This window comes from Crocodylus siamensis, chromosome 3 (genome assembly GCF_052110815.1).
Source record: "Crocodylus siamensis isolate JL-2025a chromosome 3, ASM5211081v1, whole genome shotgun sequence".
Taxonomy (NCBI): domain Eukaryota; kingdom Metazoa; phylum Chordata; order Crocodylia; family Crocodylidae; genus Crocodylus; species Crocodylus siamensis.
In genome coordinates, this window is record NC_143397.1 from 246,120,074 (window position 1) to 246,144,347 (window position 24,274).

General features: G+C 47.5%; 1 protein-coding gene across 1 annotated transcript in view; it reads right to left on the reverse strand.

Moving 5' to 3' along the window:
* OC90 (otoconin 90) overlaps positions 1-24,043 on the reverse strand; it is a 30,218-nt gene extending 6,175 nt beyond the window's left edge. The window contains exons 1-9 of the mRNA XM_090037716.1: positions 24,004-24,043; positions 23,806-23,871; positions 22,718-22,777; positions 22,167-22,341; positions 18,238-18,350; positions 16,017-16,145; positions 13,326-13,348; positions 12,566-12,641; positions 9,149-9,199 (exon numbers count right to left, since the gene is read on the reverse strand). Of these exons, the coding sequence (XP_089893842.1) occupies positions 9,149-9,199; positions 12,566-12,641; positions 13,326-13,348; positions 16,017-16,145; positions 18,238-18,350; positions 22,167-22,341; positions 22,718-22,777; positions 23,806-23,871; positions 24,004-24,043 (733 nt within the window). The remainder of the gene's footprint in view (positions 1-9,148; positions 9,200-12,565; positions 12,642-13,325; positions 13,349-16,016; positions 16,146-18,237; positions 18,351-22,166; positions 22,342-22,717; positions 22,778-23,805; positions 23,872-24,003) is intronic.
* Positions 24,044-24,274: the final 231 nt, after the last annotated feature.

The following is a 24,274-nucleotide window of genomic DNA, read 5'->3' on the forward strand; positions in this document are numbered from 1 at the left end:
ATTGCAAGTCTACAGAATGACTGATTGAACCTTCTCAGAGTTATCTACAGACGGCAGAGCTGAAAAGCGAGGGGGAGGGGGGTGCCTGGAGGTTTGGAGCTCTCCAAGTGGGAGAAAAGAAGTCTTTTTAGTTTCTCTGCTTTCTATAAGTAGCAAAATCTCACTTCAAGGTGTAATTAGACTGTTGGTCAAAAGACAAAACACAAGAAAATCTCTTTTCTGATTTCATTTTGGTTGCAGCATTTGTATCTAAGGATGCAAGGTTTCCGGTGAGGTAATAGCGTCTCCTGAATCAACTTGTGTAGCTGGGAGAGACAAGCTTTTTGGCTTCATGTGCCTTGGTCTCATCTGAGAATGAGGCAGTCATAATCCAAACTAGGGAAATTAGAGCAATTGCTTTCACTCTAACCTAATTAGGTTAATCAGTAGGACTGCTTGGAAGAGAAGTGCACCCGTATCACCTGTGAAGCAAAACAGAGTCGGCAAAGAAAGAAGTAAGGGTTAACGGGCCGGAAAACCAATGTTTCTGCTAAATTCATTGTTTTTGGTGTCTAGGAAAGTCATGACTTTCTGAGTGCAGGCCTGTCTTCTGAAAGTAGTGTGTAGGCTGGCTTTGAGAATAAGAATTATGAGAGCAAAAGTGTGGAGCCAGTGTTATATGAACAGTGTTCTCCCACCAGTGATAGGGCATTTCTGTCCTTACCATTTTTTCTACATGAGTTTATTCTGGAATATGGTATTAATTTACTTTCACCTACATTGTTTCCACCAGGGCATGGGATAATAGGGTTACCATATGTCTGGGTTTTCCTGGACATGTCCTCTTTTTGGGTCTTCACATCTCCATTTGGGTGTGTGTGTGTGGGGGGGGTGTTAAATATGAACAAATGTCCCGGATTTCACTACACTCAGCTTCAAAAATTTTCCTGGCACTTCCTGGCTTGCCCTTACAAGGAGCTTCTTGGAGCTGGGGGAAGCAGGGGGAGGGTGATTGGAAGTAGGGGCATCCTGTGCATCTGCACATGCATGTAGCCGGCATACAACCAGGCAGGGTGGTGGAAGCAGCCCCCCAGCTGGAATCAGGTAAGTCTGTGGGAGGCAGGGGTTGGAGGGCCAAGACTTGGGCACTATCCGGGGGAGCTGTGTGTATGCATGGGGAGGAGGGGATGAGTATGTGTGGGGGTTGGGTGCCTGATGACACTGGGGGACGCTGTCCAGGCACTGGGGCTGCAGCAGAGTGGGGGGAGGTACGGGAGGCACCTGCCCTCCAGCAAGGGAAGGGGTTGGGGGGGGAGCATTTGGGGGCAGCAGGGAGCTGTGTGGCCAAGCTGGCAGCACCAGGGCTGATGCCTGTGCTTGCAGAGGCAGGACTTCTGGGAGACACTGCAGGGCTGGGGGGAGCAGGGGATATCGGGTCAGGAATCGGGGCACCAGCACTGCAGGGCTGGGGGGACCAGGGGGCTGCTGGTCAGGAGAATGGGGCACCAGCAGGGCTGGCTGGGGGCCTGTGGCTTACGAGTGAGGGGCACCAGGGGGGACGGGGGGACTCTGGATTGGGAGTGTGGGGCACAGGCAGTGCCAGGGGGCTGCAGATCGGGAGTGAGGGGTATCAGCAAGGATGGTGGGCTGTGGGTTGGGAGTGAGGGGCACCAGCATGGGCTGGGGGCGAGGTACAGTGGGTCAGCAGTGAGGGGCAGAAGCAGGGCTGGGGGGCTGTAGCTTGGGAGTGAGGGGCAGGGGCAGATCACGAAAATATCACTGCCCCCCCCCAGCATAATACCGCCACCCCTCCAACAGGTGTCCTCTTTTTTGAAACTAGAAATATGGTAACCCCATGGATCAACCCTGTGAATCATCCATTGGGCATGTAGGATCCCTAGATCCTGGTGGCTTTGTTGTGTTTGTTGGCTTCAGTGATGGAAATGTGTTGGTGGAAGGTTTCGCAGGTGTTGTTCTGGCAAACTCTGGTTCTGTCTGAGCGTGGTGCTTAGCAGGTAGCTTGCTTGTGATGATAAGTATGGTAAGATGGTTTGAAAACCAGAGGGAAGGCTGGGATACATTTTTTTCAAATGATATAACCCTCTTCAAATACAGCTGGTAATTGCCTGGGTTATTTGTATACGTTCTAGTGCGGGATAGTATGTGACAATACATTTATTTTTGAGGTACCTATCTGAAAAAATATAAAGGATTTTAATAAACAGCTCCTTTTAGAGAGGTGAGGTCTATCATGACAGGTGGTTAGAAGCAGGCAGGTAGAAGGCATTAGCACTGTTATACGCCACACTTAGTGACTACATCTGCTGATGTGCTTATAACCATCAGTAACACATTACTCGTGTCTGTTACTTGCTTACACCAGAAGTAATCCTCCATAAACCATTTGCAAATGTAGTTGGTACTAGAGTGGGTCATTCATTTTATCTGACAGTTGACTTAGAAAAATACTGTGCCTACCTTTTCCCACATAGGGGTCAAGCTCCCCATCGGAAGGTGGCACTTCTGGAGACAGAGTAGAGTAGACTGTGCCCTCTCCTCCTATCTTCAAGGCTGTGTCTGCAGATGACATTATATAGATATTAGACTTTCGTGAAGACAGAAGGTTGTCTGCGTGTCCCAAAGTTCAGGATGTTGGTCCACAACATGAGCAAACTCTTCTGAAACATGTGCAGATCCTTGCTGGACAAATAATTTTGTCCCAGCCTGAATAGTATGAGTGAGACCAGCTTGTGAGTACGCTCAAATCGCCTCTCTGGGTCAGCGCTCTGCTTGGTGAGATGCTGTTGTGAGGGATTCATACAGGGATCACTGTGTCGGTAACCCAGCCTGACCACATGGCCCTGGGGAAATGCCAAGCCGAAGATGGCAGGAAACAAGAACAAAGATGTGCTGCAAGTTATAATGGAAAATGAACTTGATTCATTTGGCACTCGCCTTTGTTGGCTGTCCTGGCAGGAGCATTTTCCGTGGGTCTCTCTTTTGAGTTTGCAGAGTGGGTATCTGCAGGGGCTGTGGTAGTTCCCTCTACTGTGAAAGCAGGCTCCATAAATCCTGAAAGCACATTTGCAATGAAACATCCTTTTACCCCCCTCTGCTTAGATTGGAAGGAATAATAAACGCAGGAAGGAGAAATACCAAGGCAAACAACAGGCCCCTTGTAGCTGGGTGGCAAATTGACCTCCATAACAGTAGGATGCCATCATAATCCCAGAGCACAGGTGCAGACTGCCACAGGTGGGAAGAAGACCCAAGAGAAATGACATTTGAAGCAGAAGGCCAGAGCATTTCTGCTCTGGTTCGTTTCGTTGTACCCTGATCTAGCAAAAAGAGTTGTGCTGGTTAAAGACAACAAAAAAGTAACCTCTTCCTGTTATAGTTTCATAGTTTCTAGGGTCGGAAGGGAACTGAGCAGATCATCTAGTCCGAGCCCCTGCCGTGGGCAGGAAAGAGTACTGGGGTCAAACGATGCCGGCAAGGTGTTCATCTAACCTCCTCTTAAAGCCCCCCAGGGTAGGAGCCAGCACCACTTCTCTTGGAAGCTGGTTCCAGACCCTAGCCACCCTGACCGTGAAGTAGCGCCTCCTGATATCTAACCTAAACCTACCCTCTGCCAGCTTGTGACCGTTATTCCTGGTCACTCCTGGCGGTGCTCGGGGGAACAGTGACTCCCCCAACGTCTGCTGATCCCCCCTGACTAGTTTGTGACAGGCCACTAGATCCCCGCTCAGCCTTCTCTTGCAGAGGCTGAACAGGTTCAGGTCCCGTAGCCTCTCCTCGTGGGGCCTGCCCTGCTGCCCCCTGATCATATGAGTGGCCTCCTCTGGACCCTTTCCATGCTGTCGACATCCCTCTTGAAGTGTGGCGCCCAGAACTGGACGCAGTACTCCAGCCGCGGCCTGACCAGTGCCGCATAGAGGGGAAGGATCACCTCCCTGGACCTGCTTGAGATGCATCTGTGGATGCATGCCAAGGTGCGGTTGGCCTTCCTGACTGCCTCCCCACACTGCTGACCCATGTTCATCTTGGAGTCAATGACGACCCCCAGATCCCTTTCCACCTCCGTGCTGACAAGAGCGGAGTTCCCCAACCTGTAGGTATGGTGCTGGTTGTTCCTCCCCAGGTGCATCACCTTGCTCTTGTCTGCGTTGAATCCCGTCCTATTCTCGTCCGCCCACCCTTGTAACCTGTCTAGGTCTGATTGTAGCCTGTTGCATCCTTCCAGTGTGCCCACGTCCCCCCACATCTTAGTGTCATCAGCAAATTTGAACAGGGTGCTTTTTACCCCCTCATCCAAATCGCTGATGAAGATGTTGAACAGTGCCGGCCCGAGGACCGAGCCCTGCAGAACCCCACTGCCCACGTCCTTCCAGGTTGAGAAGGACCCATCCACCACCACCCTCTGGGTGCGGCCCTCCAGCCAGTTGGCGACCCATTTGACTGTGTGGGTGTCTACACCAGAGCCCCCCAGTTTCTTAACGAGAACAGGGTGTGAGACAGTGCCAAAAGCCTTCTGGAAGTCCAGGAAGACTATATCCACTGCTACCCCTGCATCTAATGATCTGGTGATCTGATCGTAAAAGGCCACCAGGTTGATCTGACAGGACCTGCCACTGATGAACCCGTGCTGGTTGCCCCAAGCATGCAGTCTCCTGCTGGCCCCTCCTGGATGTGTGCCAGCATAATTTTCTCGAACAGCTTGCCTAGGATTGAGGTAAGACTAACTGGCCTATAGTTTCCCGGGTCCTCCTTCTGCCTTTTTTGAAGATGGGGACCGCGTTGGCCCTCTTCCAGTCCTCCGGTACCTCACCAGAGCACCACGAGTGCTCGTAAAGCCGTGCCAGGGGACTTGCAATGGCCTCGGCCAGTTCCTTTAGAACTACAGGGTGGAGATCATCCGGGCCGGCTGACTTGAATACGTCCAACCCCTCCAGAAGCTCCCTAACTAAATCCTCGCTAACCCGTGGCCCAGGTGTGCCTCCCGAGGGGGGCCCAGCAGGGAGGTGGCTGTCCTGATCCCTACTTAGGAAGACGGAGGCAAAGAAATCATTAAACATGTTGGCTTTGTCGTCTGATGTGACGACCAAGTTTCCCATGTCATCCTGCAAGGGCCCCACATTACCCGGGACCTTCTTTTTACCCCCTACGTATTTAAAAAAGGACTTCTTATCATCCTTAATCTGGGAAGCTAGTCCTTTTTAGCAAGGAGACATTCCCGGATGCTTTTGGTGAGCCATGGAGGCTTGTGTGCTCTCCTGCTCCCTTTGATCCTCGTCGCTTAAAAGTGTCCATGTTGTGCTTGGATGGTAAAGGATTCTCCCAGTTATATAAGAAGCAGAAGCAGCTTTCAAGAGAAGTGGTGCTGGCTCCTACCCTGGGGGGTTTTAAGAGGAGGTTAGATGAACACTTTGCTGGGGTCGTTTGACCCTGTACTCATTCCTGCCATGGCAGGGGGTCGGACTAAATGATCTACTCAGGTCCCTTCCGACCCTAGAAACTATGATACTACGTGTCAGCCCTTAGCTAGTTTCCTGGTTAATTGCTCAAAAAACTCTTATCTGTCAGTGGGCAGAGAGTTTTGGGGCCTTTTTAGTCTATTTGTTTAGAGGAGGGTGCTGGCTTTTGAATACTTGGTTCTTAAGAAATTGCTTGAAACACAAATATTATTCAGCAACAACAACAAATATCCAACAACAAATAGCAACAGAGAGTAAATAGCGGCAACAATAACAACACGATAGCCACTAACCTATACCCATTTTACAGGAAAAAAACTGAGGTGATAACAAGAAGTTGATGTCAACAGCTACTCTGCAGTGTCAAGTGAAGACCTCTGACATTGCTCTGAATGAACTCGAGTACTTGAAGCTATATAGCCACTTCAGCACTGTGCTTTGCTAATATGTTCTTAGTTTGGCTAATAATCCAGGCTGTAGTCCACCCTACCATGGCTCTTCTACTTCCGATAGCTTTGGATGCATTAGCTCTGGTATCCGTGCACAGCACTGTATTGTAATATGGAGAGACACGGCCACTATGGACAATACAAAGGATAGCAACTGAATCATAGATAGCACCAGAGTGAAAATCCTTCTTCCTGCTTTCCCTATTCGGTGTCACTTGGTAGTTCCTGATCTATTTCAGTCTATTTCTATGGGCCTTATAAAAGTCCAATCAAAACCAGAATGAGGTTCCCTCAAACCAGTGTGGGATAGTGCCATCCCTACCTTTATTTGTATCCAGGGCTGTGTCTGTGGCTTTCACTGTAGTAACTGCAAAACATTCAAGAGCATTCAGGTTCATGAAAATATTGCATGAGGTAAGAGATAAGACGTGATCCTAAAGGGCCTGTGAATGTATTTGAAGATCTAATGTTAATATATTCTTGGGTTTTCAAAAGCCCAAAGGGCTTTGTAGCTAATGAGAGCCGGGCAACAAACTCCTGTTTGCGCCTTTGAAAATCCGGCCGAGAAATGGGCAGAGAAATGCCGGCGCTTTGCCTTGAGTGAAACATTCCCCAGCAGCGGCTGCAGTCCCAGCGTGTTGCACTCCTGCCAGGAAGTTCCAGGACGTGAAACTGCCTGGTTTAGTTTTGCACCTCCTGTTCAGTGAGGTGTAAAATATAAATGCAACAAAACGGTGAAATGGATCCACAGGCAGAAACGCTCTCGAGAGAGTGACCTGAGAGGGCGCTCCCTGCGAGGAGAGGGGCTTGGAGGTCCCCGGTGGAGGGGGCGACCTGGGAGTGGGGGGAGGTTGACCCCGGGAGATTTTCACAGAAACAGTTATGAGAGCGAGGTGGTAGTTTTGATTTTCTATGCTCTGTCGTCAAAGCCTTTATCACATCTGTTTTGTACCATTTGTTCTCACTTGTAGCGAACAGTTTTGGCTTTCCATCACTTTAGCAAAGTGCCTGTGGTTTTTTGGGCAAACTAATAACCTGGGTATGGCCATTCAGCAGAGTGGGGCCCCATAAGCTTTCACAACCCTGGGGTGTCTCTCTGGGAGCCCCCCGACAACTAGGGTTGACAATTCTGTTTGAATCTATTCTGGGAGGTTTCTGGAGCGCCAGTGTGCCCACGACACGCAATGCAAACGTGCCCGTGTGCTTGCGTCTATCAGTTACAGATTAGGGTGTGTAGACATTGCCAGGAAGGCAAATGTACATTGCTAGTACATTTTAAAACCCACTGGACTACTGTATACCCTGGATTCAACATTTAATATTAGTTTTAATAAATGTCCTGTCATTTATCTCTCCCAAGTGACTCTCAGCATCTCCTGGCGATTTATATCTAATTCCTGGAGACTCCAGGGCAATCCTGAAGGGTTGGCAACCCTGCCAGCAACCTAGGGTTTTGTTACAGTACAATGTCATGTTTTTTGTTTAAATATGGTTTTTAACTTGCCTCCTTCCTTATAAAATGAGCACATTTTTTGTCTCCCAGTAAAGAGGATGAAAATGATTGTGTTGAAGACAGCAGTGTCATAATATTACATCCCTTAGAAAAAGTGCCCCTTTGCTGCCAAATGCCATGCTGGTGTCACTCATTTGCAGGTTTAGTTTCAGCAGTGGATCTGTTCAGTATTTCCAATGACACCATGTTGTCCCAGTGACGCAAGAGAGAAATCTGATCATTGTGAGTAGATTTTCAAGCAGGGACATGCAACACTCACTTAAGAAGTTGCATCATTGTGGGCCTGGACACATGACACACACCAGTGTCATTCACATCAGTGTGGCACAGCAGTGTAATCATGCAGAGGGGTGCAGGTCCTTGAAACAGGCACAGAGCCTTGTCACCAGGTGGCAGGGTGCAGGTAACACCCGACTTCCCTTGGATAAGCTGCAGGTAGACTAGTGTGACACTGTCCTGCCCAGTTTCACTCCTGACTTTTCCCTGGGTCACTGTACACCAGATCTGAATAACTTACACTGATGCATGGCAGTAGGCTATGCCCCAGGCTTGTTTTTTTTTCCACACTGGTATAAAGACCCATTATACCACTGTAAAATGTGGCATGTCCAAGCCCTGTGGTGACCAGGAAAAATCAAAAGAATAACTCACTCACCTTTTTGTGTTGGCTCCGTTAAGGTAGCAGTGGTGCTTTCCTGCTCTCTTGCAATCACTACACAGAAAGCAGAGCACCATGGTAAGGAACCAAACAAGAGCTTGTCCTCTGTGCCACGACTTTTGTCAGAGACTCCCGAGGAGCGTTAAGGGACGTGTCACACATTACACTTAGAAGCTGGTTTATTGAGGTCACTGTAAGCATTACTACGAGTTAGAAAGTTTTCTCAGCAGTCACAAGGTAATGCTTATGGCAATCTAAATAAAACACTTACCCCAAGCTGCAGAGCCACTCAAGACTCCCGTGGGCTATGGTGTGCCGTGGGGGCTGGGACCAGCAAACAGCCATTTTTAGGTCTCAGCCTCAGCACTGCACTGGAGTCTCCTGATGGTGTTATCTCCATGGAGCAGTTGGGGATTCCCTCAACATGCTAGATAATAGGATCTGGAGATACTCCCCACCAGAAAAGGCTTAACTTTGGCGCTTAGCACGTCTTTTACTGCTTGAATGCTCAGACGCTGGTGTTTTAAGTGCAGCTAACGCATCCGAAGTGTACCATGTGACAAGGTCCATACAATTGCCCCATTTCATGGAGAAGGAAACTAAGGCCATGCCCCCCATAGAAACCTTACTGAACTCCCTTCAAGCACACTGCAGTGCTGCACGCGACTCGCTTCCCATTCCAGCCGCAGTGGGGCTGTGCCTGCGCAGCACTGAAGGCAGGCTAACTGCCAAGGGAGCAAGCTAATTGACTGTCAGTCACCAGCATTAATTAGCCCGCGTGAAGTGCTGCCTGGATGCAGTTCCACAGGTTCCGGCTCTGGAGGCAGCCCGCGCGGAGCAGCACGGTGTACTTAATGGTGATGCTGCCAGCCCTGGCATGCTGACCTTGTAGGCATGGCATAAGGAGGATAAGTGATACGCTCAAGCACATGGAAGGAGCAGGCAGCTGGGAAAATCCCCTCGAATCCCTCCCTGTGATCCTAAAGCGATCAGAGCAAGGATGGGCTGTTGCCACATGGTGCAAATAGTCATTGACATTGTGGTGGAAAAAAGTAATGCTGACAAACATCCTTACCTCCAGCTTGGGGAGTCCTCAGGACCACATCACTGGGCTCAGGAGACGTCACTGTCAAAGACAGGAAGTGTGAACAACCCCGCAGGAAACAAGCTGCATGTACAGCCTTTTACGAGATGGGGAGCACAGCTTTCTCAGAATATTTCCAGAAAGCAAACACTTCACGAGAGCAGAGCTGGATTTTTTTTTCTTTATAAGTTAAAATGCATTTTGACATCAAGAGCCCAGTAACAAGTGTATTTTGTAAGAAGGTGGGAAGCAAATATCTGGGCTCTAGATGCTTTTTCACTGCTAATGAAGTACCTCAAATGCTGTTCTGACATGAGGACCACATAGCTACGTGGTGTAGATGAGTGCACCAGGAAGGCCGAGTTGTAAAATGTAGACAGTGCCACGTGTTAACTGCCCTCGTGGTATTGCAGAGTTGTTCCTTTTCAGGCGAAGGCTATCTCTAACACATACTAACTTTAATAGGTCACAAAACTGTTGCATGCCCAAGTGCCTTCTCTTCAGTCACACGGAAAGTCAGCTTCGAAGCTAGGAAGAGACATCAAATTTCTTCCCAAACCATTAGACATCACTTCCTCATCATGCTGAGTTTAGCCTCACAAGTAGTCTTTTTTGTTGTCTGCTTTTAATCTTTTGACATCTGCAAATTTATATCACGGTTGCATTTTCTGTTTTGAAATTATGATAGCAGGAAGACTGCTTGTCTTCAAATGGGATGTTGAAAAGTGTTCAGCATTGATTTAATTCAACACTGAAGCCATGATAAGGCTCCCATTGATTGCAGTGGGAACCGAGCTGGAGTAACACTGAACGCTTGTCTAGCTCCTACCCTCTGTATTTTCCTGGATGCATTTATTGCGCATGTGACAGCAGTTTGCCATGTTTTTAGCTTTGTGAAGTTCCAATTAAATGCTCCCTCTTGCTTATAGTTTGGGTGCTGTGATGAAGAGCTAACTCAGTGCTCTCTAATGCTAATACATTTTTATTATATTCTTTAAAAAAGAGTCTTTAAAGGAATGCAAATACAGAAGCCGCCACTCACCTCCTGCTCTGGTTGTTCTCACATCTATGTGGTTGGGCCTGCTTGGTGTAACTGCAAACACAAAGACGCCAGACACAAAGCTAGGGGTGAGGTCTAACAAATGTGACAAAAACAGGGCAGCCACAGAGTAATGGCAGTGATGCTCAGAGCAGGGGGTACCCCAGCTGCTGTTGCCAGCTACCAGTGAAATAATTTTAAAAACAAAAACCACACTGAAAGCTAAAGTGTTGTCTTGACAGCCACAAAGCCCAGACTTTATCTTGGAGCAGTAGCTCAGTGAATCCTTGGGTATACCTATACCACATTGGACTATGCAAGGGAGCACTGGCATGAAAAAGCCCGTGCTGTGTCCTTCCTGCTCCATGCACACAGAGTGCCAAGAGACAACACAGCCATTCTTTGGCACGTGCCCGTGCTACTGTCTATCTTGGGCATGCTGATGGGTGCACCACTGAGCATGCCTAGCACCACTTTGCCAGGGGGTTGTTCAACTAGGATGTGGGAGATCCCAAAATAAAGGTGGCATCATGCATTCAACATAACACTTACTAAGTACAGTCAAAAAACCAGCAGACACACATTCAATGCAGTTAGCATATGTTAAGTGTCCTTGAAAAACTGTTCCCTTTCAGTGGAGGTTAATTCCTAAAGACCGAGGTATTGAATTTAATAAGTCACTACATCCCAGTGATTTGCAACTGAATGTGAACTTGTGACACCACCCTAAGGTGTGACACCACCCTAAAGACCTGGCTTACAGTTCTGATCTTCTACGGGAATGTCCTAAGCACCCATATATTGGCATTCTCAGTTTCTTTGTTGGAGACACTGTATAACTCTGGGGCATGTTCTTTTTGGGAGGCTCCTGGAGCTCTTAACCTCAAGCTTGTCTGTGTGTTAATACCTTCAAGTGGCTTAAAGCTCCTGTTATGTGTAGGGACCTACCCAAGTCATGATTACACAGATCTCACAGAAATTGCAAAATGGAGTGATTTCCATGAAATCTGTGGAGATAAAAAACTTACTAAAAATAAAATGCTGGCTCCCCAGTGGATGGCTGCCACCCCTATCCCTCACCGCTGATGAGCTGAGGGCTGCCTGTCACGCACTCCCCTCTCCACCAACCATCAGTGGGGCTGGATGACGGACAACCCTCTCAGCCAATCAGTGGTGAGGGGACCAGGCGATATGATGGAAAGCCCTCTCCACCAATCAGTTGTGGGTGGCGGGGCCACCATGGGCCCTCAGGCAATCAGAGGCATGCAAGGGCCCTGGCCATGATAAGCCCTCAAAAACGGCAGCCAGCACTGCGATCTGCCCGCAAAATCAGGTGGCCGCCACCTTGAGTTGGGTAGACCCCTAGTTATGTGGCTCAAATTTATGCCACTTCAAGGCAGAATTATTTCTTGATCCATATGACCCAGCTCCTATTCATTAAAGTGTGGCCACTCCTATGGGTGGCTGGTGCCACCTCAGTGAGGGGGACTTGTGCCCCCCCAGCAGCCAGTCAGTGACCAGAAGGAGCATTCTTCTGCACCAATAGGGAGGTCCCTACACAGCCAATCTCACCGACTTGGGGAGTGGCACTCCCAGAAGTGCCAGCAGCACTTCACCTGGCACCCCCACTCCCTGGCCAGCACTCCCGCCTGCCCCCCTGCTTGTTGCCTAAGTGGGGAGCACTGTCAGGGGGTGCACCAGCGCTCTCAAGGGGTGCACATGCACCCCGTGCACCCCTACACATCACCACTGGCCACTCCCCACAGTACACCACCCAGGTGGAAGGTGCGACTGCAAGTTACCCTTATGCCAATCAACATTTGTGCAGCTCACAGTGTAACATGTAACAAGGCCCTAATTCATCATCCTTGGGCTAGATTTGCATTTAAACCTGCTTGATTTACCACGCTTCTCCACATATGCTATCCCCTGAACTCAAAGCAGCATAGCTGTGCACACAGCTGAAAGACAGAAGTTATTGCCCAGACTCAGGGCTACACAAAGGCTGCTGCATTGTTTCCAGTTCATGAGGCAGTGCTGCGTGTTACAACATGGCACTGCATAGTAAGCAATCTTAGCCATAGAGTCCTTCCCAGAGCGAGCAACTGACTCCTAACCCAGCTGTGATTTCAGTCACACAGCACCCATTCCTCAAAGAACTGGGCTGTTGAAACCAGCCTTTGCCTGGAAAAAAGCATTCACTTGCAATGACAATACTGTCTTGCAAAGAAACTGTTGCACTGTAGTACAACTGTGCAAAACAGGGCAATACTATACTCTGCGCTCAGTCATGTGTTGGATCACGTGACCCTTAACAAGTTCTTATCTTCCCAGGATTCTTGGGGGGTTTGATTAGTCAATGCACAAACCTTCTTCCATGGAGGTTGTTGCCAGCAGTGTTTTATCATTCCTGTGATGAAGAAGCTCTGCAGAAATAAGAGAGTTCTCATTCCAAAGACACATTACAGCTATCAAAACAGTCAGCTCATTTGCAAATAAATCAGCATCAAATTGATGTAATGTGATGAGAGTCACTGGCAATGTTGCTGTGACTAAGCAGATCCTGATTATTTCTTAACATTTCTACTGCTGCATTTGTTCGGTGGTGATATTATTATGTTGCTGTCCGCACTGTGGGTGCAGTCAGCAGGGCAGCTCCCGCTGAAATTCAGATCATTTTCTGCAAAGTGTTCTAAGTTACGTTACCCCGGACCATACAGAAGTTCACTGTTGGTTCCAGGGGATGGGGGGATCTAGCTGGGGCTGGGAGCCTGCAGCCAGGCTCCAGCAGCAATGGCCACGGCTCTGCCAGCTCTCCCTGTTTTCAGAATGAGAGGGGGAAAGGCAGCAGAGAGACCTCATTCTTGGGGTTCCCCAGTCAGTGCTGAAGGGTGGGGTAGGTGAATTGCAGCCCCCTCCCCACCTTGGTGGGGGGGGGAGCTGCAATACACTCTCCAGGGGAGCTGAAAACCCCCCAGACTGAACTCCCCCACTCCCTTTCCCCCTCCCATTCTGAAAACAGCAACAAGCTGGGAGCTCCACAGACACAAGTTACATTTTGAAATGTCTTTATCTGGTATCTCATGCAATGAGGGGTCAGATTTTTCACCAGCTGGTCATTTTTAAAGCTGTCTGCAGCTGTGCACTTGTGTCTGGCCACAGCTATTGACTGCTTTCTCTGGCCAGATCACATGAAAATTGTCACTTCTGTCTGCACCACCTCTTTAGGTAAAAAGAGCAGTATCAGCATGAGAACAAATGGCTACAAGCGAGTTATGAATAAATTCGGTCTGGAAATTGAAAGAAGGTTTCTATCTATCAGAGGCATGAGGATTTGGACTGGCTTTCAAAGCAACGTACTGGGGGGCAAAAACCCTGAATTACTTCCAGGTTAGATTTAGCAAGTGTATGGAAGGCATAAGGAGACAGGATAGGGAGTTCTTGATTCAATAATGATACAGGTGATACCTGAGTTCCCAGTGCAATCCCCATAAAGGCTAACTCTTTCCCCCTGTGATAGATGCCTGGTAAATCCCATGTCGCAGGGCGGTTGCTGACTACTTGTAGGGGTCATGAACGGGGATCCTGGTTTTCTCTGACTAAAAAAAAATCCCCAATTTTTGGATTAAAAAAACTAACCCAAATCCATGATCAAAATAAAACACCACACACACACACACACACACACACACACGGCCACTTTTTTAATTCAAAAATTGGGGATTTTTTTTTTGTTAGAGAAAACCAGGATCCCCGTTCATGACCTCTACAAGTAGCCAGCAACTGCCCTGAGACATGGGATTTGCCAGGCGTCTATCACACAGAGAAAGAGTTAGCCTTTATGGGGATTGCACTGGGAATTCAAGTATCGCTTGTACTGATTATTGAATTGAGAACTCCCTATCCTGTCCCCTTATGCCTCCCATACACTTGCTAAATTTAACCTAGAAGTAATATCTATATATCTATATATAGTGGTGTTTCATTTTAATCATGGCAAATGTGGATTTCGGGTTACTTCTTTTAATCCCCAAATTGGGTATTTTTTTTATCAGAGAAACCCAGGATCTCTGGTCATGAAGGAGTTCTTTTTTTCCCCTTTCACAAATGCTATATTGCCTTCTGGGGCTGTTTGGCTTGTTTGGTGGGTGATAACAAGCAGGTTGCCTAGCCTTGTGGGTTCTGCAGGCCGTTTTGCTCCCTAAGGAGCTGCTCAGCCACTCCTCCCGCTTAAAACATAGTCTTTAGGTACAGAGCAAGCAAGCAAGCAAACAACAACAAAACCCCAAATCCTTCCACCCTAACCCAGGCAGTAGGAAGAAAGCCTTTGGCTCAGGGCCCAACACCTGGCCCCGCCTTTGCAGCAGGTTGTTCAGCTCACAGCCTTTCTTTTCTCCTTGCAACTTGCAGTTCTGCTTCCTCTCAGCTCTCTCCTCCGGGGTTTTGACCTCTCAGTGGGACACCGGGTCAAAGCAGAAGGCCTTAATAAGGCTGGTGACCCCTTCCGACAGGGCCAGACCTCCCTACTGCAATGTTCGTTTGCCTCGCCTCCTTCTGAATCACTGAATGCTGGCTTATTCTTCTGAATCACTGAACCCCATTTAAGACAGGGTTTGCCGTGGGTGGTGTGATGGGTACCTGACTAGTGTCTTGCTTTGCAGCTAAGGGTTAAAACCATCACAACATTTGGGGTCAGGAAAGAATAAAAATGCTTCCTTTTATGAGCGCTGTCCCACCAGGACATATAATAGGGAATCTCTTCATTTTCAGCGAGTGGAGGTCCCACTGAACTGCCTTTATCACCAGTAGGAAGAACAGTAGTAGTTCCTTGCTGCCTTCTCACCCCCTCCCACTGTTTTTGCAGTATATTGCTCCTGCCGTGCTGTCGCTCAGAGATGTGCAACCTCAGCATCTAGCCTGAGACAGAAGGCCCTGACTAACCTGGGAAAGTCATCTCATCTCCATTTCCTTGCCTATAATGGAAAGATGATACTCCTCTACTTCTCATGCTGTTTCCAGGATTAATTCTGTCAACAACTTCATCTTTGTGATGCTTCAAAATTACTTTGAAGTTTTGGGGGGGGAAAAAAAAAGATGCTGTGGAAATGATGCTAACCTCAAGGTCTTTAACTTGCCCTGTCCCATTCTATGTCTTTTCTGCCTCTGTATGAGAGTATTTGTATGTGCATTTGCACATACCCACTCACCCATACCACATTAAGCAGGTTGGCAGGGGGGGTTGGGGTTTTTTAAATATCTTGCTGCTTCATTAAGTCATATGAATGGGAGCTGAGCTATTTGAAAAGCTGATGCTGTTTGTTCAAATCTAGCCCATGCTGGGAGTGCCTGAACAGCATGGCTATCGTGTGACCTGATCACAATCCATCTGAAATGAGTGTTTGAGCTCCATCCAGTTCCCACGGAGCGGGTGTTCACACTAATAAAATGAGAGCCAAAATTGGCAGCAGGAGAGGATGGGTCGGGGAAGAGAAGGGAGATGAATGCCCCTTTCATCCTTCGGAGGCCAAGCCAAGGTGAGCTGAGCAGCGTAGGAATGGGGAGAGAACTGCGACCTCCAGCCTGGCAGCATTCACATAGAAGCGCCCTGTTTAATCCACTCTTCTCTTCCTAGCACTCACTGAGCAGCAGCAAATGGGACTAATGCACGAAATGGAGAAGAGGACACACTGCCAGATATAAGAAACCAAAATGCCACTGCCAGTGCTGTCCTTTTTGGGTTCAATTAAGTACCCATTTGTGGCAGTGGAAAGATTTCCCATTGACCTGAATGGGCGTTAGGTCAGGCCCTTTGATTATTACCTGTAACCAGAGTGGGACAGAAGGAGACATCCAGACCGTTCAAGGAAGAGTTAATGCGTGAGTGCACAAAACATTCAATGGCAGCTTTGTCACAGTTGCAGAGTAACTGTTCGCAAGGATCCCCAGATCCTGGAGACAAAACAGTTCAAACAAGGTGCTATTGAGATATTGGTTTCCACCATCTGCCTTTGATTTCCTGTAAAGTTTCCATCAACAGTTACATTTCATTGTCTAGTACACAGATTAATTCTGTATTTCTACTGGTTTTAAAGTGAAATGAATCCAATGGGTTGAATTGTGCTAAGGATTTTTTTTTTATTAAATTTATCAGTAAACGCCATCAAGTGTTTCAAAGGTCTATCATACATAGAACATTATCCATTATTGGCCATTACATGCTGGAGATGGGACAAGGTACAGGTCTTTTTGTATGTGCAGTAGGGGCATATCACAGAATACTAGAAAAAGGTTTGCAAAACAGTGACGTTGAAATATTATTTTCCCCCATGCCAATAATTCTTTGACAAACATATTTTGGAGAAGTAATTTATTTCCATGATCATCATACTTGGAATGAGGACCACATGTATGTATTTTAATTTAAGCAACAATCCCTTTTCTGTTTTCAAGTAAGGGACAGTTGAAAAAAACACTCTTCCTATTTCAAAGCAAAACTAAAGCAAAAATGGTCTCATTTGAAATAAAGAAGGAAAATAGGGTTGGCTTTTTAACTAAACCAGGTTTTATGGCAGAATGATTTTTTTTTTGTTGCTGTTACTGACCACTTACACTGGCAAAACTGGGATTAGATTCTGGTACGTAGATTTTTCTGAGGATTAGTTCTTGGTGGGAATGATTTTTGCCAATGTAAAAAATAAGAATGAACAAAGAGAGCATTTCTCAACACGATGGTAGCATCTGCTAAGCTTTTACCAGAGTTGAGTGGAGTCCTTTCCCCTTACAAAGGTACCAAAATGGCTCTTTGCTCTGCCCTTAATGAAAAGATCAACATTTTGGAAATACTTCCCACCATGCAGCTCTAATAACATAGTAACGTTGGGAGTCCAGCTGCACACGAGGCTTTGGCAGCCGTTGGCATTTAGTGTCTTGCTAGCAAATGTGCTCTGACGTTCATGTATTGTACTTATAAACTAAAACTGAGTCCTAGCAGCTGGGCATTAGAAAGGAAATGTGGGCTGAGATTTGGGTGGTGGAAGCAAGTTAGTTGAGCTTGCACAGGAAAAAATATGAATGAGAAATACGAGAAGCAGCAATATATCAACCGAGAGCACCTGAGAACGATAATACCTGCTGCTATGCCTTATCAAGGAATGTGGTAAGTTCTCCAGTACCAAAGTCTTTGATCAGGCCTGGGTGTCTCTTTAAAAGAAAGGGCCAGCTCATCCACAGTCTGCTGGGTTTGGTGCCAGGATTGGGGAGGTGGGGGCACTTCTGCGGCTCTCGTAAGCAGGAGATTGGACTGAGATCACAGCAGTCCCTTCTGTGCTTAAAATGAACCTGCTAATTTGATGCTTATATGGCCCTCCCATGACCTCGGTATCTGAGTGCCTCAGCAACAAGTCTCTGGGGCTTAATAAGGAGAAAAGGATTTTAAAAACCTATCAGACAAAGATCTAGGGCTTACATCTGCCCAGATGTCCCAAGTAAGACTAAAACCATACCTGTACAACATACTTCGCCCGGTAGGAGTGCCACACACAGGCTCCCTCCTAAACTTGAAACATGATGCCTCACTCCATTAGCTTGGAGTGAGGCTAATTGGCCCTGTTGTTCAGCAGTGCTAATTATCACACCTGAAGCTCTGAGCGAAGGCAACTACATTGCTTTCAGTTCAGAGGCTGCCTTCCCTGAGCAGTGCAGCTGGCTTGAGACCACTGCTGCTGACCAGGGTATTTTCTGCAGTACAGACATAGTTCAAATAGTCTTCGAAAGAGAACGCCCTTGGAATAGGCTAGTTCTGGTTTCTTGCAAAAGAGGGGCCCAGAAAGATTTAGCACTGATTGGGTTTTGTTCTCACATTCACTTGTGAATTGATACCTCTGAATAGCTTACCTTCAGATCTTACCAGAATAGCCACTCCCATCTTGAATGTTAGCCCTGTGTGATTGCTACATGATGGTCCATAAATACAGGGGGGCCATCACAGCCCATCCCACCGCCCCCCACCCGTCAGCTTAATGACAGGTTATAGGAACCTTACTGCAGGTGAGGTTTTTGGTAAGACAGCTGAAATCTGTCGAAATCTTTGCAGGATCCCACATACACTCCATCTCGACTGCTTCTTCATAGCATTTGCGGTGCTGGAAACAGCAGCTTAATTAAAACAAACAAACAAACAAAAAAATCAAACACAGAGCAATTAAAATCATGGTCTTTAATTTGTCCCAGTTCTGGGCCCCAGTCTGGAGTGGCTGTGCTCCAGTAATGGGTGTGTAGGGGCTCAGTTGAAGAGCTGGGGGACTCTTCTTTTCCCTCTACCTATTTGGCAGGCATAGGAGTTCATTCTGCTGGCCCTCACAGACTGGGGGGCCCTGGTGGCTGAATAGATGTCCTAGGCTGGGCACAGCAGGGTAGAGATGTGGTTGGCCCCGAAGGGAAAATCCCAGTTCCCCAGCTCTTCTCTGGCTGCAGTAAGAGTCACGGCAGCTGAAGCACAAATTAGGACAGGCCAGTGCCGGCAAATGAATGAGTATCCAGACTTATCAGGGAGGTGCAACTTTTTCCTCTGTCCTTGGGCCCCGCACTGTCACAGTCATGCCATTTTGGTGCTTGCTGGTCCCTCTCTCCCCTTCCTTGGGGACAGGAGCGTATGAATCCATCTGACAGGGATACTTGGAAGGAAATATTATGGTGGCAGTGTTGGCAGACATGGATTGTTGCTACCTGGGGGTGCTTGTTCATCCTCTCGCTCTGTTCCTCCTTACCACATCTGATCTACACAGGGAAGGAAATGGTTTGACTCGAATGCTACCTTCCTGGCTCTGGGCAACCAGGGAAAAAGGCAGGTCCCAGACATGGCTTGAGAAGAGACTTTTCTATCTTGGTACAAACGACATGGATGGTGGGGGTTGCCTGATGCAATGAACATCCCATGGTTACCTGTGGTCAGGGTTGTCCCATTCAGCAGGGGGGAGGTTTTAACTGGGAAAATCTGTTTGGGTCATGTACATTTTGATGCTGGGCGATATATATTCTTGTTGCTCAGCCTCCTTTAAAATACCCAGGAAGCAGCAAAAGGAGCAGAGCACAGAAGGAAACATTTTGTTCTAACAAGTTCGGACTGTTCGACCTGCCAGGTGAGACTCCAGCTCTCTGGTATCCTTTTGCTACCTCTCTGCTGGCACCTTATTATGGTGCGATTACACCGGCATATCACGTTCAGACCAGGAACATTTTCCACAAAGGCCACAGTGACCTGACAAGCTTGGTAGGAAAAAAACCTTGACTTGTTTTCTTCAGCTCAACAGACACAACTAACTGTATTAGGTTTCCTACATCAAGCCAAAGTGGGTGAGCTCCAGAATAAATTGTCTCTTGCGTTAACTAATCAAGGAAATCCTTACTGCAAGCATCACTGGAGCCTTTTGGCAGTGGCTGTAGAGCACTGTTTATGCCAACAGTGCTGAGCACTTTAAATACACATGGATCTACAAAATCTGAATGAACTAAGCTCTTGCAGAGTTGACACAATTACAGGCATGTGTTTGTAAATGGGAGAACAATGCAAAGCAGAACAAACATAGACCGGTTAAGGGGTCTTTATAGCTGGAAGGCATCAGGAGGATATAAGGACACCGCATATTTTTGGTGCTATCTTTCACTCTATTCTTGGGATTGTTCCACGTGCTACTATTAGGATTTGTGCTCAGCAAATTTTCTAAGCAGTAAGGGAAAGTTATCTTGGACAAAGGGAGGGAGGCCTGGGGACTGAGTCCCTTGTCCAGCAAAGTGCTTTAGGCACATGCTTAACCTTAAGAGCTTGGTGAGACTGAAAATGATGAGAAGTGGTGCCTTGTGTTCTGCCAAAGACTTCCTATAGCATCCTTGGCAATGGCCACAATCTCTTTTCTAAGCCAGAAGGGGAAGATGAGGATACTTCCTTCCCTGGCATTGTTATCATCATCACCATCACTATTTTGACTGCTGTCAGGCCAAATTCATGACTATTTGTAAAGTGTGATGAGACCCATGGATGGAAGGTGCTAGTCCATGGCAAGGCTTTATCTGTCTCCTTATGATCTAAAGATCCCAGTTGTGGTCCCTGGTTTTCCCCTACATGACACTGCTTTTATGACAGTAGAGCTTCACCTTCAACGCCGTTGTGCTAACATAAGGTTGGCACAGTGGAGAAGGCAACCAAGACCTTTAACATTAATACCAGGTCTAGCTGTGATTCTTTGGGCTTTGGCAGCTCTGTTTTCTTTTTGTGCCTTGGAACAGAAGATCAGGAGATAAAAATGAAGTGGGAAATGGGCAGGCAGCAGTAACTCCTGAAGCGCACAGCTCTTGGGAGTGTCCAACATGCTATCCGCACTGTCCCACACCAGGTAGTTCTCCATGTCAGTGTCTCTTTCAAGGTCCTATCTAAACCCAGGCAATGTCTTGTATATAGTAATAGGAAATCAAACCATCTACATTAGAGTTGTCCACCTAGAAGCCCCTGGGCCACGTGTGCTGCCCCCGAGACGTCAATTGGCAATGTCGATCCTGGAGCTTCTCTCTACGCTGCTCCAGGTCCTGCCGCTGCCACTAGAGTCTCCTCCCTCCTCTGGCTTTCTCTGCCTGTCCCCATCCCTGAGGGCAGGGCTGTAGGGCTGAGGGAGCCCATGGTCGGGTGGCTCAGGGGAACCCAAGGACCCCATGCTGGATGGGGGGCTGGCGCAGTGCAGTGGGGCACCTGTCACAGTACAGAGCAGGGAGGGGACAGACACCTGCCATGCAGTGCAGCATGGTGTGTGGCTCACACGGCATGTAGGCAGGTTGCTTGTGGCCCCCTGCTACTCAAACGTTGGACAGCCCTGATCGACATCATGTTACCCAGGGAAGAAGTCCAAAAGATGTGACAACCCCACTCTGAATCCACCTGGTTGAAAAGACAGTGTTTCTAGGAGTCTTTTGCCAGGCCAGAGACGCTTGGCGGCTCATCCTGCAGCCTCTCCGGCTCCTGTCTGTACATAGCGCTTCATTGAAACGATGATCGGTCAGGAGGAAGTGCAGCCGTTGAGCTGTTTCAGGTATCGAACCATTGAACTGAATCAAGCTCTGATTTCAGACTTGTCAGAGCATTCATTCAGACAGCGATTCGTGAAGCCTTTCACAAGGAGTCCAGTGACTTTCTTCTGCGTGGAAATGAAAATTTGGTTTTCCTACTCATTAGATGCTGTGAGGCTACAGCATACTCCTCCTCCTCCTCCAAGTAAATCTGTCAGTCCTCTGTGAACCATGAGGCTGTGGCTCACTTCACAGATGAGTATTTGTGCATCCGTAGCACTTTTTTTTCAAGTGGGATTGGTCTTTATTTCACTTTTTTCTGACTCTTAACACTTCTTTTGTTATCTGAAAATGAAACATTCAGATGCATCCCGACCTCTGGTTATTTTAACTAGTCCAGCTAGGGGGAACATGGACTGAATTACTATTAAGCATCCATCCACAAGAGCTAGCGAAGATCATGCGACTTAAGATTGATGCCAGGAGATGAGAGTTTAAGGGGGTTTAGATGTTCAAGGACAAAATCCAGATGTTGCCAAGCAACACACTTCCAAAACCAAGTGGGATCTTGCCTGGCCGGGGTTGGCAGAGCACACCTGTGAGATCAGGTCTCTCTCAAATCACTGCCTGGAGAAGGAGGAAGGTGCCTAGTGGTAGTAATACTTGCCTGCAAGGTCTGAAGCTAGCGTTTCTGTCTTTCTTCCTTTGCTGAACAGGGCCAGTGAGAGTGAGGATGACTCTGAGGGACTCACCGGAAAAAACTGGGCACCAATCCCGTCTCCACTGAGTGCTTTAGTACCTCATGTATTGTTCGGGATCAGCTGGCCACCCCAAGAGGGGCAAACCAACTGTTAAGTTTCAGACTGTAATAGCAAGACTTGAGCTGTGGCCAGAGAAGAGCCTGTGAATAAAACTCACCTGTCCGTTTCATCCACTGGAAGCCCTTCCATCTCAAACCGGCAAGAACAGCCATAGTCTTCAAAATCCCTTGGGCAAAGTCCAGTCACGCACTTCATTTTGTTCACAAAATTGAGCAGGGCAGGGAAGTTAGTGAAGATAGACTGAAGCCAAGTGAAGTGAGAACCCAGGCAGTCTGCAGAGGCAATAAATGAAAGCACACAGCACTTAGAGATGAAGGCAGGGTAAATTTTCACCTTGTAAATTAACCGATGGGTGGGTGGGTGGGTATCACAAGCTTTTGTGGACTGAAGCTCATTTAATCAGAACTGAGACATCATCAGAGACTTAGCAATGAAGCTGCTGATGTGCTCTTTCATGGACTTGATTGGAGAATGAGGGCTTAAGGCTACAACTGTTGCAAGGGCACTGGTCATTCTGGAGTGTTTCCTATTGGCTTGAAGGGAAAGCTGTGATTTCAGGAATTACCCCATTATTGATTCATACGTATAACAGCACATTCAATGCTATTTTTACTTACCAAAGCAACCAGCGCTCAAGTTGGTACTTACCAAAAAATAGTGTAACACTTTCTACATTTTGAAAGACTCCATTGAAGAACGTGATATTGTCTAAGGCAAAATAAGAAGAAACGCTGTTATAAACACATTGACAGGGGGAAAAAATTGCCCTCCAGTGTGTGTCTTGCTCCCTTTAATTCCACTATATCCATTCCAGTGAGAGAGATAAATGGATTTGAGGACCTAATATTGTTTGTAATTCTTAGTACTGCCAACCCAAACACTCAGCAATTGTCAGGGAGGTCCCCTCAGTGTCTCTAGAGAAAAGGTCCCTGAATCTTGTACTCCATGGTCAATCAGCCCTGAGGCCAGTGCTCTTACATCCAGGGAAAAGAGGTGCATGTAAAAAGTGAAGCCTGCTGGGAGGGCGCTTGTACATGTGCTGTTACCATGTACACATGATGAAAATTTCCCTTTGTGTGGCTTAATAGTGTCCTACATTACACGTATGTGAGTTTGGGAGGTTTTAAATGAATTTGCATCATTGCAAATTAAAGTACAACCCAATGTAATTTAGTTTGCAATGTTGCAGCTGGGAATGTTGCAGCCATTCATCTGTCAGCTTGTCCCCCAGCTATGGGAGAGGCGGGCAGGCTCTGCTGAAAAAAAGGATCAGGACCTTCGTTGCTTCTGCCTTCAGCAGGCTTCTGCGGCCTGGGGCAGCCCAGGAGCAGGCTGGCTTGCCCCTGGGGCAGTGCAGGGAGGCAGCAGGAGGGTGGCTATGGGGAGAAGGTGGGGGGCAGGCTCCGTTGGGGTAAAAAAGGGATCAAGTGCCTGCAGCTGGCAGGACAATGACATGTGTACAGTGACAGAAATGTAACACTCACCTTCTCAATTAAAAACTCACTATTTCAATTTAGGAGGCATAGACTGCAACCCTGAAGGACTAAACGCCCGTCATGCATACAAGTGCCCTGAGGTTGTTGTTTGACCTCTGCTGCTGAACCATCCTGTGGATCATCTCATTGCATGTGGCTGGAATAAATACCTTTTCTGGGTCTCTTTCCCAGTAAGGCTGCACACTGGTGCCTTTTAATGCCTGGAAATATTGTAACAAGAACCACAGTAAACATCCTTACTCAGATTTCTTTCAGCTGCATGGGGAAGCTCTGGTAGAAGTGGTGTAGGCTCCAACTCTTGGGCACCTGTCTCACCAAACAGATTTAAGAGGAAAGAATTTTAAAATGGAATAAAAAGTAGGACACAGAAGTAGACGGGGAGTGTTTTACTACCTTGGGACGACAATGCGCTGGTTCAGCATCCATTCAAAGGCGCACTGACATCCATCCGTACGCCGCCCAGGAGCACTTCCATCATGCTGATCTCACCTTTCAAGTTAAGTTAATGCTAACATGCTTGGCTAGACATGGGTGGGCCCCGTATTTATGTACCTTGCTGAGCTCTAATCTTTAGTAGGGGTACGGATATGTGCTATTATACTCTGTTGTACACTTCCACTGTCCCACCTAATCATAGTGCAAACTCCTGTTACCTTCAGTGTTTTATCTCCAAGGCTAGAAAGTTTCTGTCCTGAAGCTGTATAGGGGT